This window comes from Doryrhamphus excisus, chromosome 8 (genome assembly GCF_030265055.1).
Source record: "Doryrhamphus excisus isolate RoL2022-K1 chromosome 8, RoL_Dexc_1.0, whole genome shotgun sequence".
Lineage (NCBI taxonomy): Eukaryota > Metazoa > Chordata > Actinopteri > Syngnathiformes > Syngnathidae > Doryrhamphus > Doryrhamphus excisus.
The window spans coordinates 13,604,141-13,622,361 of NC_080473.1; the positions used below are offsets into that span (position 1 = coordinate 13,604,141).

Here is an 18,221-nt window from a genome sequence, read left to right on the forward strand (position 1 = left end):
CAGACTTCTACATGTTGCTATGTTAATGTAATCTACCCAGGGACTTCTAGAGGATGATATCAAGGTACTACATGATGATAATACTGCCTTGTACGCTGCTTTTAAAGAAGTTTAAAAACCCTATGGAAGAAAATAGAGCACTACGCAATGATATCAAGGTACTAGAGGATGATAATACTGCCTTGCACGCTGCTCTTAAACACGTGGCCCGCAGGCCAAATGTGGCCCGCAGGACACTACTTTGAGGCTCCTGTTTTAAAGAGTCTTTTCAGACAGTTAATGAGGCTTATAGTCAACCCAATGAACGGCGAGTGAAGCAGACAACGGGAATAAGACTTGATCCTGGATCCTCTAATCTTTTCCGATTATACTAATGTACCCGAAAAAGTGCGTGGAAGACTTCAGAAGCTGCCAAGACAACAAAAGGCCTGCGTATTTTATATACCTGTACAAACTTCAGCTTTGGCTCTGATTGAGAGCATCTTTAGTTTAAAGCCAAGCAAGCACTTAAAATGAGTCGATGCTTTTAGTGGGAAACAAACTACACCCCTGAAAATCAATAAGGTGCATTACAAGTTTGGCTCTGCTTGGATTCGGACATGTAGTTTGGTTTACCAACGGGAACGCTATGCATGTACAGCCGTCCAAAAACATCGCACAAAACGTAGTGTCAGCTGAGACAGGAAATTCAACAGCGAGCGGAACAGTCCAGCTGATCACATGTCAGCCCCATAAACCCAAGTTTTCCCGATCTCAGCTGAAATCGAGCATCATAATTATTTGGTAATGGTTTTATTTCATTTGAACATGCATCAGATTACAATTGAGTGCATCCCATAATCAGTTCACAGTTCCACATGTCCAAAAGGAGTAGGAAGAAGCAAAGCTTATTAAATCCTACCCCTCCATCTGGTACTTTTACAATCAGTAACTGTTACATTTGTTCACTTCCTGCTTTCCTAATATAATTTAAGTTGTTTTTTTTATTTTTAATTTTTTAATTTCATTTTTTATGAAATTAAACATAATTTAAGTTTTTTTTTATTTTATTTATTTATTTATTTATTTTTTTAATAATGCACCTCTTACTGAAGTACGAGGTGATATGAGCATCCAATGACATAATGGGTACCATAGTAATGGTAATGGTAATGGTAATTGTTTTATTTCATTTGAACATGCATCAGATTACAATTGAGTGCATCCCATAATCAGTTCACAGTTCCACATGTCCAAAAGGAGTAGGAAGAAGCAGAGCTTATTAAATCCTACCCCTCCATCTGGTACTTTTACAATCAGTAACTGTTACATTTGTTCACTTCCTGCTTTCCTAATATAATTTAAGTTAGTTTTTTTTTTAAATTTTAATTTTTTTTTTTATTTTAATTTTTATGCTAACATATTGAAGTTTTTTTTATTTTAATTTTAGCAAACATCAACTGCTTGTATTGTTTCTTGAATTGGCTCATCGTTGTGCATTGTTAGTTGTTTTTTTTTTTTTTAATTTAAATTTTAATTCTTATCCTAACATAATTTAGGTTTTTTTTAATTTAAATTTTTATCCTAACATAATTTACATTTTTTTTTATTTTAATTTTATGACCATCCAATGACATAATGGGTACCATAGCATATAAGTGTCTCAAATGTACTTCTTCCCTGAGATCATATTTCTCCTCTCTTCTAGAGAAGTATTGGATGACATTTTTAGCTAATTGGTTATTTTTAGCCTTATGCATTATTTTAGCTGTTTGAAGATGAACTATATCAGCAAGTTGAAGTATTTGTGATTTTAGAAATAAGGAGTTAGTATGTTCTCTGTAGGCGGCATTATGAATTATCCTTACTGACCTTTTTTGCAGTACATTTAGCGAGTGAAGATTGCTTTTATAGTTATTAGCCCATATTTCCACACAATAAGTAAGATATTGTTCTATACTGAAATATTTCTGGCCACCTTATGTTGTATATTTGTAATATGAGGTTTCCAGCTCATATTTTCATCTATTGTGAGCCCCAGAAATTTATTTTCGTTCACCCTTTCAATGTCTACACCATCTATTTGTATTTCCTGGTTTGTGTCCTTTCTGCTGTTAGCAAACAACATGATTTTAGTTTTATTTAGGTTCAAGGACAATCTATTGTCATCAAACCATCTTTTTAGTGTGACCATTTCTTCTATGACCTTTCTAATGATTTCATCTGTACTCCCTCCAGAACAAAAAGCAGTGGTATCATACGCAAATATGTGGAGATATCATTGATGTACAAGTTGAACAGTTTTGGCCCCATTGTGTGTTGTTTTGTGCCGCAAGCCAATAAAAAAACACTCCTACCTTCCAACTCTGAAGCTGAACTGAAATAAAACCAGACACTTACTTGTGTATTGACAAGTTGAAATATTTATTGTAAAAACTGAAAAAATAAAAACAAAACCACCAACATAGTTTTTAGTATACGGTCCAAAGACACACGAGCGAGCAAGTTTTTGATTGACTACAGTGTGAGGCGGTTCGAAAGGCTTGGCTGAGTCGACGCAGGTTAAGACTACACGACCCCTTCATCGCTCAAAGTGCGTTTGTTTCGTCTTCTAAGTCACCTTAATTACTGCGGTTTTAATAAGTATCCCAAATTGGACTCACAAAAGAAGGTACTGTAGTGTGACGGAACACAAGTGAAGCGGTTATTCAATCTAATAACGACATCACTGCAGTTTGAACCTGACCTTTACTTCACCTTGGGAACTAATACAAGTTCCCCACTAAAAAGAAACTACTTCACTCTAAGAATTATTGGCAAATACTGTTTAATTCGCGTCTACGCAAAACCCGGTGAGAGACAACTTCTAGTGTCGGAATTAGGCTGAAGACACACAAAGACACCACAGTCATGAGATGTGTTCTCGAAGTGAGCTCTTGGGGCAAAAGGATGACCTGCCCCACTTTACATTTTTACATTCCTGACTCCACAAACAATGATGCGGTTGAAAAACGGAAAGATGACTTATGTACACACAGCTATGTGGTCTTCAAGCTAAGGAAGCGGTCCACCCCCCCCCCCAAAAAAAAATTGTGTTTCAGGGGCAATGTGTGATAATGCAGCTCAATCGTCACAGTTAAAGAAGAAAACAGTCTTAATTACAGCTGCATGTCAATAAATGACAACATGGCGGAAACGTTGTTTGATTTCAGAAGTTCAATTCAGACCAATTCAACACTCGGGATGCTCCGATTCCCATCATCCAGGACTGAAATTGTCCGATAATGATCACATGGATTAATTATAAGATACAAAGGAACCTTAATTTCGAGAACGGTTGCTCTCATCTAATGAATTTAATTATCATTCAGGTTATTAGCGTCACCGCCTAATTCATTCATTTTCTACCGCTTATCCTCACAAGGGCGATGCTGGAGCCTATCCCAGCTGTCTTCACGCAAGAGGCGGGGTACACCCTGGACTGGTGGCCAGCCAATCACAGGGCACATATAGACAAACAACCATTCACACTCAATTTGGAGTCGCTAATTAACCTAGCATGTTTTTGGAATGTGGGAGGAAACCGGAGTACCCGGAGAAAACCCACACATGCACGGGGAGAACATGCAAACTCCACACAGGGTGGAATTGAACTCGGGTCTCCTAGCCGTGAGGTCTGCACGCTAACCACTTGTCCACCGTGCAGCCATCCCATCGTTTCCATATTTTAAAATGTACTCTCCATATTTTAAAATGTACTCTCCACACAGAGATGGTGGAATTGAACTCGGGTCTCCTAGCTGTCTGTGAGGCTCGACCGCCATGCCGCTCCAGGGTCAACCATTCATTCATTCATTTCCTACCGCTTTTCCTCATAAGGGTCGCGGGGGGGGGGGGGGGGGGGGGGGGGGTGTTGATGGTAGGAGCCTATCCCAGCTGTCTTGGGGCAAGAGGCGGGGTGGCCAGCCAATCACAGGGCACATATAGACAAACAACCATTCACACTCACATTCATACCTATGGACAATTTGGAGTCGAATGTGGGAGGAAACCGGAGTACCCGGAGAAAACCCACGCATGCATGGAAAGAACATGCAAACTCCACACAGAGATGGCCGAGGGTGGAATTGGAACTCGGGTCTCCTAGCTGTGAGGCTAACCACTCGTGCACCGCGCTGCCTACCATAATCAAGTGATGCTCTTTAAATGCAGTTTTTTCATATCTATCAGAGCATCCTTAGTTACAATATTTAACTTTTTTTGGTAATTTGGGCGTTTTATTATCTTTGAGGTTTCGTCATCAAGATGATGAAGACATCCATTGTTGAACAATCTATGGAATGTCGGAGTCCCGTTCCCATTTATTGAGATGCATCTGTTTGTTCCAAATAAAAAGCAGCTTTAAAATTCCAAAGTTTACACAATGAAACAAGATGTCGGTGCTTTTTTTCCCCCCCTCGATATAAAAAAATACATTGTTAGGAATTAAAAGTGTAAATAACTGTTACTCACTGTCCTGCTATGACCTCTGATGCATTACAATGAGGGGTGTGAGCTTCCCTCCTTTGCAAGTTGGCAGTTGAGAGCGGGTTTCTGTGGAAGCAACCACTTAAAAAAATAAAAAATAAAAAAAAAATAGAAACGAGATGAAAGTTCAGCTTGATTTAACAGTCGGGTTTGTTCCAAAAGGTGAAAAAGGCAGAAAGTCCAGTGAAGACGATGGACTTAACAGGTAGTTTAGAAAGGAGCGAGCGACACCAAAACTGACCTCAGGCTCCTCCACGCAGTGTCGCTTCTTCTTGTACTTCTCGTTTTCTTCCATCGACATCCGATTTGGGGGGGCTCACACCCCCGCTCTCGTGTAGTTGTGGCAGACGTTGTGCTCATCATGAGTATCAAGAGTCCCTACTGCAACTGCTAGGGAGTGTGTTCAAATTGGAGCACAAATAATAATAATAATAATAAATAATAATGATAGAAGGGTTCAAGATCAAGTCCGGGTGATGCTTCCATTCCTAGTCTCGTTCCCTTGGCGCTGTCCGCAACGGAAGATCCTACACGTGCGTCGAAGAAGCAGGTTGAGAACAAGCACCGTTTCATTTGGCTTGACGAACAAACAAATGGAAGAGGAGAACACAAGCGAGACAAGAGAGTAAGGGGAAGAGTGTATAAATAAAAAAAAGAATGACTTTTCTTCAGGTAGAAGGCCATGTCGGAGGGGAGGGGGACGGACGATCAACCTGAACCTGCAGAGGAGGACGAGAGCAGTTGATGACATTTAGGGCATTTCAAGTCAATCATCCGTACGTTTAGTAGGCCACTTAACCATCATGCAATTGAGAATTGAACATTTGTGTTCGCTTTCTTTTTTTGTCAGGCGCCAATCAGGAGCGCAGGAGGTCATTACTCGATTTCACAGTCTGACTCACAGTGTCTTAACACAAGCAAAAGGGTAAACTAACTAAAAAAACTAACTAACTAAGTAACCAATGTTATTAAAACCCCCAAAACTACTTTAAATGGCTTCCCATCATGCATTTCTTCCCAGTAAGGCATTTCATTGGCCGTGACTGCCAGGGGGCATGTAAAAATTGGAAATAGTTCATGGTGTTATATTTAGTTGCGTTGTTTATGTTGTGCTGTATGGTATCATGTACCCAGAAAAAAATTATTACGTTTGATTAATGTTCATGTTAAAGGTTAAATAACTGTTAATAGTTATCCTCCCTATCCGTGTGGAAGTGGTAAGTTTTTGGCAATTTAAGTTTAAAGGAAACTTTAACTGTGTCTCAAGACCCTGCAGTTGCGCAATATGTTGTAAATAAAAAGAGTATAAATGTGACTATAGTCGTGTTTTGTCATGTCTACAGGGCTCTAATAATGCTTTGTTCATTTTAATCTGAAAAAAATAATTTGTCTACCCACCAACTATATGTGGTTTCTTAAGTTTTTATTATTTGCTGTTTTATTATTATTATTATATTTATTTATTACTGATTGATTTTCTTTATTCTTGATTTGTTTATTTATTTTTCATCTTATTTTGTGTAGAAAAATAAAAAGATATTTGAGAACAGTGGAATGTTTTATCAGAGCTTTTCTTGTAGAAAATTGAAACCAAAGCAAAGTTTATTCATTTTTCTGTTTTTAATAAATGTTTTTTTTTTGGAAAACCTGATGCAGCCCAGTCTCGCCCAGACCCTAGCTCCAGTGGCTCCCCAAGTAAATTGAGTTTTAGACCCCTGGCTTAGAGGGAACACTTTTTATGACCCCGCAACAGATTAAATTTACATTATTTCCCACGGGGTAAAAAAAAAAAATCTAAATCCAAACCATTTCAACTCTGCATTATTTTAATGTGCTGCTGTGATCGTCTTTTGCTCTCACCTTCCTCGTCCTCCCCCCAGCCCTCTGCTACCCCGGCCAGCTCGTAATGTTTCTTCCTCAGCTCTCCGAGACGCTCACGCTCCTTCTGCAGACGTGTTTCCAGCTCCAGCACCAAGACCTGAGGAATAAACACACACGTTGAGAACAAACACACACACTTGTCATCGTGAGGTTGCTTTCTACAAACCACTGAAAAGCAACCATCCTAAAAGGTTTATTTATAGGAGTCATACACAGGAAATTATGACGTGGACTCTGACAAGGAGTCTTTTCAGATGACAGCGTTACTGTTCGGATTGAATCCCACGGCTCTCATAGGGTTCTTTGTTTTTATTCTATTAGTTTTTATTTTAAGCAAAGTTAAGAAGGCTACTCAAAATTTCTTCATCTATGCTTCTCACAGCCACTAGGGGGCACATACAGTATGTATTGTACGGTATGTGTACATTGCAAATACAGTGGAACCTTGGTTAGCATCATGAAGGTCAGACTCTAACCAAAACATTCATTCATTTTTTACCGCTTTTCTTCACAAGGGTCGCGGGGGTGCTGGAGCCTATCCCAGCTTGGAACCTTGGTTAGCATCATGAAGGTCAGGCTCTAACCACAACATTCATTCATTCATTAATTTTCTACCACTTTTCCTCACAAGGGTCGCGGGGGTGCTGGAGCCTATCCCAGCTGTCTTCGAGCAAGAGGCGGGGTACACCCTGGACTGGTGGCCAGCCAATCACAGGGCACATATAGACAAACAACCATTCACACTCACATTCATACCTATGGACAATTTGGAGTCGCTAATTAACCTAGCATGTTTTTGGAATGTGGGAGGAAACCGGAATACCTGGAGAAAGCCCACGCATGCACGGGGAGAACATGCAAACTCCACACAGAGATGGCCGAGGGTGGAATTGAACCCTGGTCTCCAAACTGTGAGGTCTACATGCTAACCACTAGACTGCCGTGCAGCCCTAACCAAAACATACTCTAACCAAATCATTTTTTCCCCTTAGCAATAATGTAAATCAGGGGTCTCAAAATCAGGGGTCTCCCGCGGCCCGCGGGACGCATTTGGCCCGCGAGACGCTAGTTTGAGGCCCCCACCTTGATACCAAAGTTTAATGTTGAAATGACAGCTTAAAGCCGTGTGCACACCGGACACAATTAACATGATTTTTGCCCCGCCCATACTGTTACTCTACCCTGTTACCCCGCCCTGTTTTGCTTTGGATTAGCAATGAAGCTAAAGGCTTATGACGCTAGGGTACAAATAAATGCAGGAAATGATTTGGAATAAAACGGAAAATTACACGTCAAGATAAAGCATCTCATCAAACATGTTGTTAAAGTTACGACGCTGCTCCCAGATGGAACTGAGTACGATGCTAACTTGCTAATTGGGTAAAGTTTCATTCATGTTCATGTTAAAGGTTAAATAACTGTTAATACTGTACATTTGAATCTGAAAATGTATGTGGTTTCTTACGTTTTTCTTATTTGCTGTTTTATTATTATTTTACTTATTTATCACTGATAGATTGATTTATTGTCTTTATTCTTAATTTGTTTATTTATTTTTTGTTATCTTATTTTGTGTATAGAAAAATAAAAATGAAGATATTTGAGAACAGTGGAATGTTTTATCAGATATTTTGATGTGGAAAACCAGAACCAAAGTACTGAAAAAGTGTAGGTTATAGCAGAAGAAAAAGCATTGAAGATAGTTTTTTTATTGATTTTTTAATAAATGCGTTTTTTTTTTTTTGTTTTTTTTTTTTTTAAACCTAATGCGGCTCGGCTTCACCCAGAACCTAGCTCCGGTGGCCCCCAGGTAAATTGAGTTTGAGACCCCTGATGTAAATGGAATTAATCCGTTCCAGAAAGGGATACATGAACATCGAAGGTTACTTCACTGAAATTATGGAACAAAGACGCTATATGTGGCAGCGAGATCAACTTTTGTGGTATTTCTAAAATTCAGCTCTTATAAGTAGAGTACAGTTGTTTGTGTGACAAAAGGTCCTTGCACTTTTGTTTTGTTTTTCTTTCACTGCGGGGGCAGAGACAGCCTCAGACTGACCGGCTGAAGCGTCGGTCTGACTCAACTTCCCGCTGGATGAAAAACAATGTTGTTTCAGAATGGAACAATAAGCATATTCCAAAACAGGACTGACTATTATTTCATGGGTGTCTAACCTGGGCGTCCATCTCTTGTCGTTTGATCTGTGTGAGCGTCATGCTGGAGAAGTCCATAGTATCTGAAACACAATGTTTCAATAACAACACAACTTTATGTGTATTATTCCCAAAAACAACCCAAAGGATGCTGAGAGGTACTAACCTTTGTCTTCAATCTGGGACTTCCCAGACTTGGTGGATGCCACAACAGCGGCAGTCGCCTGGGTGACGCCTCGCGACGCTTGCTGCAGGCGATGCAAGTTGGAACTATCTTTGTCTGCTTTTACCTGAAACGGCGGCGGGAATTAGATTAGACATGGAGCACGGCGTTCATGAACACCACCGGGGAGTTACGCTATCTTAGAAAGTTACGCTACGCGCTCACCTTGGAGGCGGCAACAAGTTGCGCTGTGCTGGCAGCAATTTCATGAGAACATACCATCAACTCCTCAAACTTCCCTTTGCCCTGCACCACCAAATCAGCCGCATCTCTGCAGTGCAAAATAAAAAACATGCTCACAATGAAAAGCTGGAATCCTCATTATGTCACTCATGAAGGGTCTTAACAGGTAACATGTAAGGTAGGGGCTACTTACACCATGACAGTTGCACCCCAGCCGACTGCTTTGGAGGCAGAAATCAGGCCCTCTGTCCAGCGAGAATTCTTGGCATAAAATTCCTTAGTAGATGCCGCCCCCTGGTGGATAAAAGACAAATAGCAATCATTGATTCCTTATTTTTTTAAGGAAAACAACACAATCAAGCCCATAGAATTGGTATTCATTCATTTATTAATTTTCTACAGCTTATCCTCACGAGGGTCACGAGGGTGGCCGCAGCGAGAGGCGGGGTACACCCTGGACTGGTGGCCAGCCAATCACAGGGCACATATAGACAAACAACCATTCACACTCACATTCATACCTATGGACAATTTGGAGTCGCCAATTAACCTAGCATGTTTTTGGAATGTGGGAGGAAACCGGAGTACCCGGAGAAAACCCACGCATGCACGGGGAGAACATGCAAACTCCACATAGGTTGGAATTGAACTCGGGTCTCCTGGCTGTGAGGTCGGTGCACTACCCACTCGTCCGCCGTGCAGCCATCCCATTGTTTCCATATTTTACAATATACTCTCCACATTTTAAAATGTACTCTCCACACAGAGATGGCAGAGGGTGGAATTGAACTCGGGTCTCCTAGCTGTGAGGCCTGCGTGCTAACCACTTGACCGTCATGCAGCTCCAGGGTCAACCATTCATTCATTAATTTTCTACCGCTTTTCCTCACGAGGGTCGCGGGGGGGCTGCAGGCAAGAGGCGGGGTACACCCTGGACTGGTGGCCAGCCAATCACAGGGCACATATAGACAAACAACCATTCACACTCACATTCATACCTATGGACAATTTGGAGTTTGAATTATCTAGCATGTTTTTGGAATGTGGGAAGAAAATCGGAATATCCGGAACATGCAAACTCCACACAGAGATGGCCGAGAGTGGAATTGAACTTGGGTCTCCTAACTGTGAGGCCTGCACGCTAACCACTCGCTACCGCGCAGCCAATAATTGGTCTTTTTACATCCAAATTACTACAGTAATATAAATTCTAGTACAGTGATATTTTAAAAGGTTTGATTCTTTTATTGGGCTGCATGGCGGACGAGTGGTTAGTGCGCAGACCTCATAGCTAAGGTTCAATTCCACCCTCGGCCATCTCTGTGTGGAGTTTGCATGTTCTCCCCATGCATGCGTGGGTTTTCTCCGGGTACTCCGGTTTCCTCCCACATTCCAAAAACATGCTAGGTTAATTAGCGACTCCAAATTGTCCATAGGTATGAATGTGAGTGTGAATGGTTGTTTGTCTGTATGTGCCCTGTGATTGGCTCTGCCACCAGTCAAGGGTGTACCCCGCCTCTCGCCCAAAGACAGCTTTAATTATCCCAATCGCGGGACACTCTCCTCCCTAGAAACCTCTTTTACCTGTTCACTTTTCAGGAAACCAAAATACTAAAAGAGCATTTGGTGTTGTAATGAATAAAAACCGCAAGGTATTACAAATAACAATGAGGATGATCCAATTCCCCCAAAAGTACTTGAATAAGTACAGAGAAAGTGTCCTGTCAAGTAAATAACATCTATAACCTACGAATATAACTTACCCGCCCACTCTCCACAATGTCCCTTTGCAGATCTTTGGAGGACAGAACAAGAGCCTTGATGGCCGTCATCAGGTCTGTGCACGACGCTAAGATCCTGCAGGGGGCGACAGAGCACAAAATGTTAAACTGACCAAAATGATATAATTGACATAAAGAAAATGACCACAGATGAGGCATAAACTCAGACACACACAAACTTTTGTATGTTTACAAAAGCATGACACATTACGTAGCAAGCGGTTGTCACATTCTGCAGGGGTTTTGTGGTCAAAGTGCTGAAATTCATTGCACATGTGCCGCAAATGTGTGCATGACAGTGAGCCAGCTGGTCCATGGAACTGTGTGACAAAGCTACTTCTCACATTTACATTACATTTTGGGGGAGAGGCCTTTTAAATAGAGACAGTTTTAAATGCAGCTTGTTGCGGTACGTAGCACGTGAACGTAAACGGTTATAAATAAATACAGTAAACCTCGGATATATCAGACTAATATATAGGACTCGGAAATTCGCTCACAACGGACAGATAAAAAAGAACCGATTTTTCTGTAATGCATTTCCAATAAAAATTAATTGCATATATCGGATTTCACCTATTTCGGACAAAATCTCCAGTCCCGTTCCAATGCATTTCCATTAAATTTCCCTCGCATATATCGGATGGCCGCATCGTGGCGCTCCGATTCGCCGAATCGTGACAGGCCGCTATACGACGTCATTTGCAGCGTTGCCTGCGCGTCCAGGTACATTGGAAACATAGTCAAGGAAGTGCCTTTTTATAACGGATAAAATCCGATTTACGCATATACCGGATATAAATCCGATATATGTGTAAAACGGACATTTTCCGGTATACGCATATAACGGATTTCGCTTATATCGGACAAAACCAGTGGGAACAATTGAATCAGATATATCCGAGGTTTACTGTAGTTACTAAACTGTGATTCTAGCTGGATAAAATAGAACTTTTTTATTACCCACATGACGACAATGACAAATATAAGGTTTTATTGTTTTAAGAAAATGTGGGTAGTCTTTTTTAGCATAGCTCTAACTCAAAATGAAGATCAGAATGAACCTGATACTATTATTATTATTACCATCCATTTGAAGTTTGATCCCTATTAACGCTCTCTTTGAAACTAAATCTTCCCGTGCGGTAAAAAAATAGATTACCTCTCATTGACCTCCATCTTGATGCCTGTATCAACTGCTCGAGACTTGTTGAGCATTTCCTGTGGGGATACACACGGGAGTTGACTACTAAGTGTGATCACACTTGGGTCACAAGGGCCATTGCTAGACATTACACACCTCGATCCTGGCAGCAGCAGATTCCACAGCTGCAGAAGTGGCCGCCATTTCCTGCTCCACGAGATCGCCCAGCTCGCCTTGCTGCAGCTCCAAACCCCGGGGACGCAGTTTCTGAATCGTTAAGACAGAGTCTTCGTTATTGTCGACGTTGTTCACTGGTCTTGCACGTTTAAAAAACAGAGACACTCACCTCTGCGGAAGACAGGATGGTTTGGAGGGCGGCCTTCAGATTGCAGTTGTCTGCTGTCGTCAGCCTTTCTTTAGTCTTCATGTGGCCCAGCAGAACCAGCGCCTCAGCGCCGCACGCCTTCACACTCTCTGATAGGGCTGTTGGAGGATGCACAAAATATAAGCAAGAAAACAACAATAACAAATAAACACTACTGCTATTATTCTCCATTATTGTGACATTTTTTGGCTTCCCGAGCAACATTCATTCATTCATTTTCTACCGCTTTTCCTCACGAGGGAGCCTATCCCAGCTGTCTTCGGGCGAGAGGCGGGGTACACCCTGGACTGGTGGCCAGCCAATCACAGGGCACATATAGACAAACAACCATTCACACTCACATTCATACCTATGGACAATTTGGAGTCGCCAATTAACCTAGCATGTTTTTGGAATGTGGGAGGAAACCGGAGTACCCGGAACATGCAAACTCCACACAAAGATGGCTGAGAGTGGAATTGAACTTGGGTCTCCTAACTGTGAGGCCTGTGCGCTAACCACTCGCCTACCGTGGAGTCAAGAATTGGTCTTTTTACATCCAAATTACTACATTAATATAAGTTCTAGTACAGTGATATGGGTCTCAAACACGCGCCCCGCGGGCCAAGTGTGGCCCGCAGGACACTAGTTTGAGGCCCCCGCCTTGATATGAAAGTTTAACGTTAGTGCGGCCCGCGCAAGTTTGATATGGATGCTGTATGGTATCATGTACCCAGAAAAAATTATTACGTTTGATTAATGTTCATGTTAAAGGTTAAATAACTGTTAATAGTTATCCTCCCTATCCGTGTGGAAGTGGTAAGTTTTTGGCTATTTAAGTTGAAAGGAAATAACTTGAAGGCTACCGTGTGGGTCGCTAGCTCTCTAGTTTGCGAGTTAGCATGTGTCTCAAGACCATGCACTTGCGCAATATGTTGTAAATAAAAAGAGTATAAATGTGACTATAGTCGTGTTTTGTCATGTCTACAGGGCTCTAATAATGCTTTGTTCATTTTAATCTGAAAAAAATAATTTGTCTACCCACCAACTATATGTGGTTTCTTAAGTTTTTATTATTTGCCGTTTTATTATTATTATTATATTTATTTATTACTGATTGATTGATTTTCTTTATTCTTGATTTGTTTATTTATTTTTCATCTTATTTTGTGTAGAAAAATAAAAAGTAAGATATTTGAGAACAGTGGAATGTTTTATCAGAGCTTTTCTTGTAGAAAATTGGAACCAAAGTGAAGTTTTAAAAAAAAATGTTTTTAATAAATGCGTTTTTTTGGGGAAAACCTGATGCGGCCCAGTCTCACCCAGACCCTAGCTCCAGTGGCCCCCAAGTAAATTGAGTTTGAGACCCCTGTTGTATAGCATATCGCACACAGCATACAGGTAAGTGACTCACACACACACAGTTTACCGTCAGCCTGCTCCACAGGCACCATGTGAGAGGTGGCACTGCCCTGAACAATGGTGTCGCCCACAAGGTGCCCACATCGGGTCACCACTTTAATCAAATGAGACACACCTGTGCAAAAAAGATGCACACAAAACATAACTCACTCAGAAATGTTTGCATGCAAGACGCATGAAAGTCAAAAGACATGATTGGATGTTACCTGTGTTGTCAGCCAAGAAGGCGTCTCTGGCAGTATGGAGCTGGTCCACAAAGTCTAAAGAGGCTTGACATCTGGATGCCAGGTAGTCTGCGGAGGTGTGCGTTATTGGACATTACTACACGCTGCTAATTACGAGCCCAAAACGCAAGTAAAGCAACCTGCTGAGCTGGTGCAGCTGATGTGTGCCGGGTCATCGATCTGGGTGAGCGAGTCTTGGATGATCTTCTCTGCTTCTTCCACAGCTCCCTGCAGACTGCTCCAGCGGGCCGCGACAAGCTGGCTCTCCAACGCCTGTTCCCTGCTCTCCTGCGGAGCATAAGTGTCCATCACTATAGAGATGACCATTCACTCACACACTGATAAAAATACATTTAAGCCAAGCCATTACCAAAAAATGGCTTAATCCAAGACCCCCAGGCACTGGAGGACTGGCTTTGTGTGATGAACACAATACATGACATGGAACTATTGACACATAGATTGAGGACTGAAGAAGACGTGTGTGGAGAAAAATGGGTAAAATGGACACTGTTCACGGACAAAAATCAAGGAAATGACCTGAATTGCACCATGACAGGGAATGTGGGATTGCCAAATTGTGTGCTGTGCAAATCCAGTGCCCCCTTTTTGTTTTGAGTGTGCTGTTGACGTTTTGTAATATAAAATATTGAAATAAATAAAAATAAAAATAAAAATAAATAAATAAATGAATAATAAATAAATAAATAATACATTTAAGCCAACAGTTGAGCCTCATTGGCTTTATTTACCAATAATTGACCTCTGACCTGGTGGCACGGCGGTCGAGTGGTTAGCGCACAGACCTCACAGCTAGGAGACCAGGGTTCAATTCCGCCTTCGGCCATCTCTGTGTGGAGTTTGCATGTTCTCCCCGTGCATGCGTGGTTTTTCTCCGGGTACTCCGGTTTCCTCCCACATTCCAAAAAGGTTAATTGGCCACTCCACACACAGAGATGGCCGAGGGTGGAATTGGAATTGAACAATATATATATATATATATATATATATATATATATATATATATATATATATATATATATATATATAACACTGAATTCATCACAAAGCAACTTAACACTCAACAAATATACAAGCATGTACCAATACGGCTGCACAGCGGTTGAGTGGTTAGCGCGCAGACCTCACAGCTAGGAGACCCGAGTTCAATCCCACCCTCGGTCATCTCTGTGTGGAGTTTGCATGTTCTCCCCGTGCATGCGTGGGTTTTCTCCACTTCCTCCCACATTCCAAAAACATGCTAGGTTAATTGGCCACTCCAAATTGTCCATAGGTATGAATGTGAGTGTGAATGGTTGTTTGTCTATATGTGCCCTGTGATTGGCTGGCCACCAGTCCTGGGTGTACCCCACCTCTCACCCAAAGACAGCTGGGATAGGCTCCAGCAACCCCCGCGACCCTTGTGAGGAAAAGCGGTAGAAAATGAATGAATGCAAATGCAAATGCAAATGCAAATGCAAATGCAAATGCAAATGCAAATAAAAAAATACATTTAAGCCAACATTGGCATCATTGGCTTTATTTACCAATCATTGACCTCTGACCTTGTCATTGAGCTGATTTTGCAGGGCTTCCGCCGTCTTCACGCCGCTCTCCCTCTCACTGGCTAATGAGGTTTGGACTCGCTCAAGCTCCTCCCCCCGGACAGCCAGCTCCGTCTCTGCTTTGGACAAGGACTCGACGAGTTCTGCCTTTTCCGATTCCAGAGCAGCTAACTGAGTGCCGAGAGCCTCGCTTGACTGCAAAAAAACATTAAAAATAAAGGCAGTGTTGAAAATACCGACCGAGTAAACAGCACCGTTAGTCAGGAAGTCTTGATTAGAACATTACGAGGCCGCCATGACGTGTCAAAATGTGGCTTCTAATGTGAAACATTGTAACACCGCAGTCTTTTTTAGTTTATTGCTTGGCACGTAGTCTCCAAAGGAGTTTGAACGGAGGTCACGTCCACAACCAAACAGTAAAAAAAAAAGCCAAGTTGTGGTTGCGCAACTTGGCAACCCAAACTATGGCAACAGCGTGACGTTTCATCAGATCCTGTTTGCAGGAAGCTTGTGTGTCTTGTGGGGGTCGTCAACACAGTTTATCACAGCCGAGTGAGATCATGGCAAATATAAGAAAGCAAGATCTGAAACTGATGAAAAAATGTTGTTGAGTGGAAAGGAAAAAAATGGATGTACTGTATTCTTTAAGGCACCTCATAATGAGATCTGCGGCAGTGGAGGCACACAAGAAATAAGACGAGGGCTGTCTGTGACTGTACAGATTAGCAAGAAGGATGACGACTTAACGAGTATGGGCTTCAGAAATAGAATGACGAGTGGGAGGCTGAGAGATGGATGAGTGGGGACACAGAACTGGCAAACCTCTGGATGCATAGTATATGAATTCAGAGCTTATTAAACATTAACTACACACAGGGTTAGATACTGCGGCTGTGTCTCTATTTGCGTAATTCTGTACTTACACTAAGCGTTTTGAGTGTATACCTGTGCTCACATCGAGTGTGGTAAAATGCACTCGGAAATGGTGACTGTACAGCAGGGGTCTCAAACTTGCGGCCCGCGAGACACTAATTTGAGGCCCCCACCTTGATACCAAAGTTTAATGTTGAAAGACAGCTTAAAGCTGTGTGCACACTGGACACAATTAACATGATTTTTGCCCCGCCCATACTGTTACCCTACCCTGTTACCCCGCCCTGTTTTGCTTTGGATTAGCAATGAAGCTAAAGGCTTATGACGCTGGGTACAAATAAATGCAGGAAATGATTTGGAATAAAAGGGAAAATACACGTCAAGATAAAGCATCTCATCACACATGTTGTTAAAGTTACGACGCTGCTCCCAGATGGAACTGAGTACGATGCTAACTTGCTAATTGGGTCAAATTATTAAGTTTCATTAATGTTCATGTTAAAGGTTAAATAATTGTTAATACTGTACATTTGAATCTGAAAAAAGACAGGAATTAGAAAAGGAGGTGGCAGAGATGAGGATGCTGAGGTTCTCATTGGGAGTGACCAGGATGGATTGGATCAGGAACAAGTACATCGTACTGGGACATTACATGTTAGAGGCCTTGTAGATAAAGTCAGAGAGGCCAGACTGAGATGGTTGGGACATGTCCAGAGGAGAGATAGTGAATATATTGGTAGAACGATGCTGCCAGGTAGGAGGCGTAGAAGACGACCAAAGAGGAGATTTATGGATGTAGTGAAGGAGGACATGAGGGTAGTTGGTGTGAGAGAGACAGACGCAGTGTGTTAGTTCATAATAGAATTTTTGCATCCATGAATAATGCTTTAACGTCTTTGAAATTAATTGTAACGGTTATATTTGGGTGCCCCTTTGCACTGATTGGAAATCTTAATTCAGCAGAACTGGAGGTAGCAGAGATGAGGATGCTCAGGTTCTTATTGGGAGTGACCAGGATGGACAGGATCAAGAAGGAGTACATCAGTGGAACATTACATGTTAGAGGTCTTGGAGATATATCCTTGCGTATCTTTCCTGATTCTATCCATCCTGGTCACTCCCAATGAGAACCTCAGTATCATCATCTTTGCTACCTCCAGTTCTGCTACCTTTCTTTTCCTCAGTGGTACTGTCTCTAGACCAAACAACATGGCTGGTCTCACCACTGTTGTTGTCCTTTCCTTTCATTTTAGCTGAAAATCTTCTATCAGACATCACGCCTGACACTTTTCTCCACCCGTTCTTTCCTGCCTACAGACGCTCCTTCACCTCCTTTTCAAAATCTCCATTGTACCACAGCAACAAACATAAAAAGTGTTAATTTAACAATGTTTATTATAGTTAGTACAACTAACTGCACTATAAAAACAGTTCATATTATATAATTCAATGCATCACTATCTTCGCAATACTATAGTGTAAGTAAGGGAATCCAAATTCAATTGTGACTTGAGTTATGTGGGCTGTGCTAGACAGACGACTATGAATCATAGTAGGCGCCACGCTTCCATTGGTAGGATCCAATTATTTATAGAAGTATATTTGTGGTTGGGTCAGCATGAGTGACTTCCTAAGATGACCAAGGATAAAAAGGACAGCCGATAAGATGCTCGTTACTCCTGTGATTGTCACAATGAGCCAGGACAGACCTGTTGTGATGAGGCCATGATGGTCTTGATGGAGTCCAGCTCCGCCCTGCTGGACAGCAGCTCTCTGCGCATCTCCTCAAGGTGCTCCCTCTGCTCTCGTTCCTGGATCACCAAAAAAACGTCACATGAGATACTAACTCACATAATCCCAGTTATGAACTTATGACAAAAAAAAAGAAACATCTGAAGTCA

General features: G+C 41.8%; 1 protein-coding gene across 4 annotated transcripts in view; it reads right to left on the reverse strand.

The window, feature by feature from the left end:
• Positions 1 to 1,731: 1,731 nt before the first annotated feature.
• Positions 1,732 to 18,221, reverse strand: part of hip1 (huntingtin interacting protein 1) — a 56,264-nt gene continuing 39,774 nt past the window's right edge. For all 4 annotated transcript variants that reach the window (XM_058080899.1, XM_058080900.1, XM_058080901.1 and 1 more), the window contains 15 exons: positions 18,030 to 18,131; positions 15,448 to 15,642; positions 14,023 to 14,170; positions 13,865 to 13,951; positions 13,666 to 13,773; positions 12,219 to 12,355; positions 12,029 to 12,139; positions 11,891 to 11,949; positions 10,711 to 10,804; positions 9,141 to 9,241; positions 8,930 to 9,035; positions 8,708 to 8,831; positions 8,563 to 8,624; positions 6,367 to 6,484; positions 1,732 to 5,225 (listed from right to left, as the gene is read on the reverse strand). In XM_058080899.1, the coding sequence (XP_057936882.1) occupies positions 5,215 to 5,225; positions 6,367 to 6,484; positions 8,563 to 8,624; positions 8,708 to 8,831; positions 8,930 to 9,035; positions 9,141 to 9,241; positions 10,711 to 10,804; positions 11,891 to 11,949; positions 12,029 to 12,139; positions 12,219 to 12,355; positions 13,666 to 13,773; positions 13,865 to 13,951; positions 14,023 to 14,170; positions 15,448 to 15,642; positions 18,030 to 18,131 (1,563 nt within the window). In that variant the 3' untranslated portion in view covers positions 1,732 to 5,214. The remainder of the gene's footprint in view (positions 5,226 to 6,366; positions 6,485 to 8,562; positions 8,625 to 8,707; positions 8,832 to 8,929; positions 9,036 to 9,140; positions 9,242 to 10,710; positions 10,805 to 11,890; positions 11,950 to 12,028; positions 12,140 to 12,218; positions 12,356 to 13,665; positions 13,774 to 13,864; positions 13,952 to 14,022; positions 14,171 to 15,447; positions 15,643 to 18,029; positions 18,132 to 18,221) is intronic.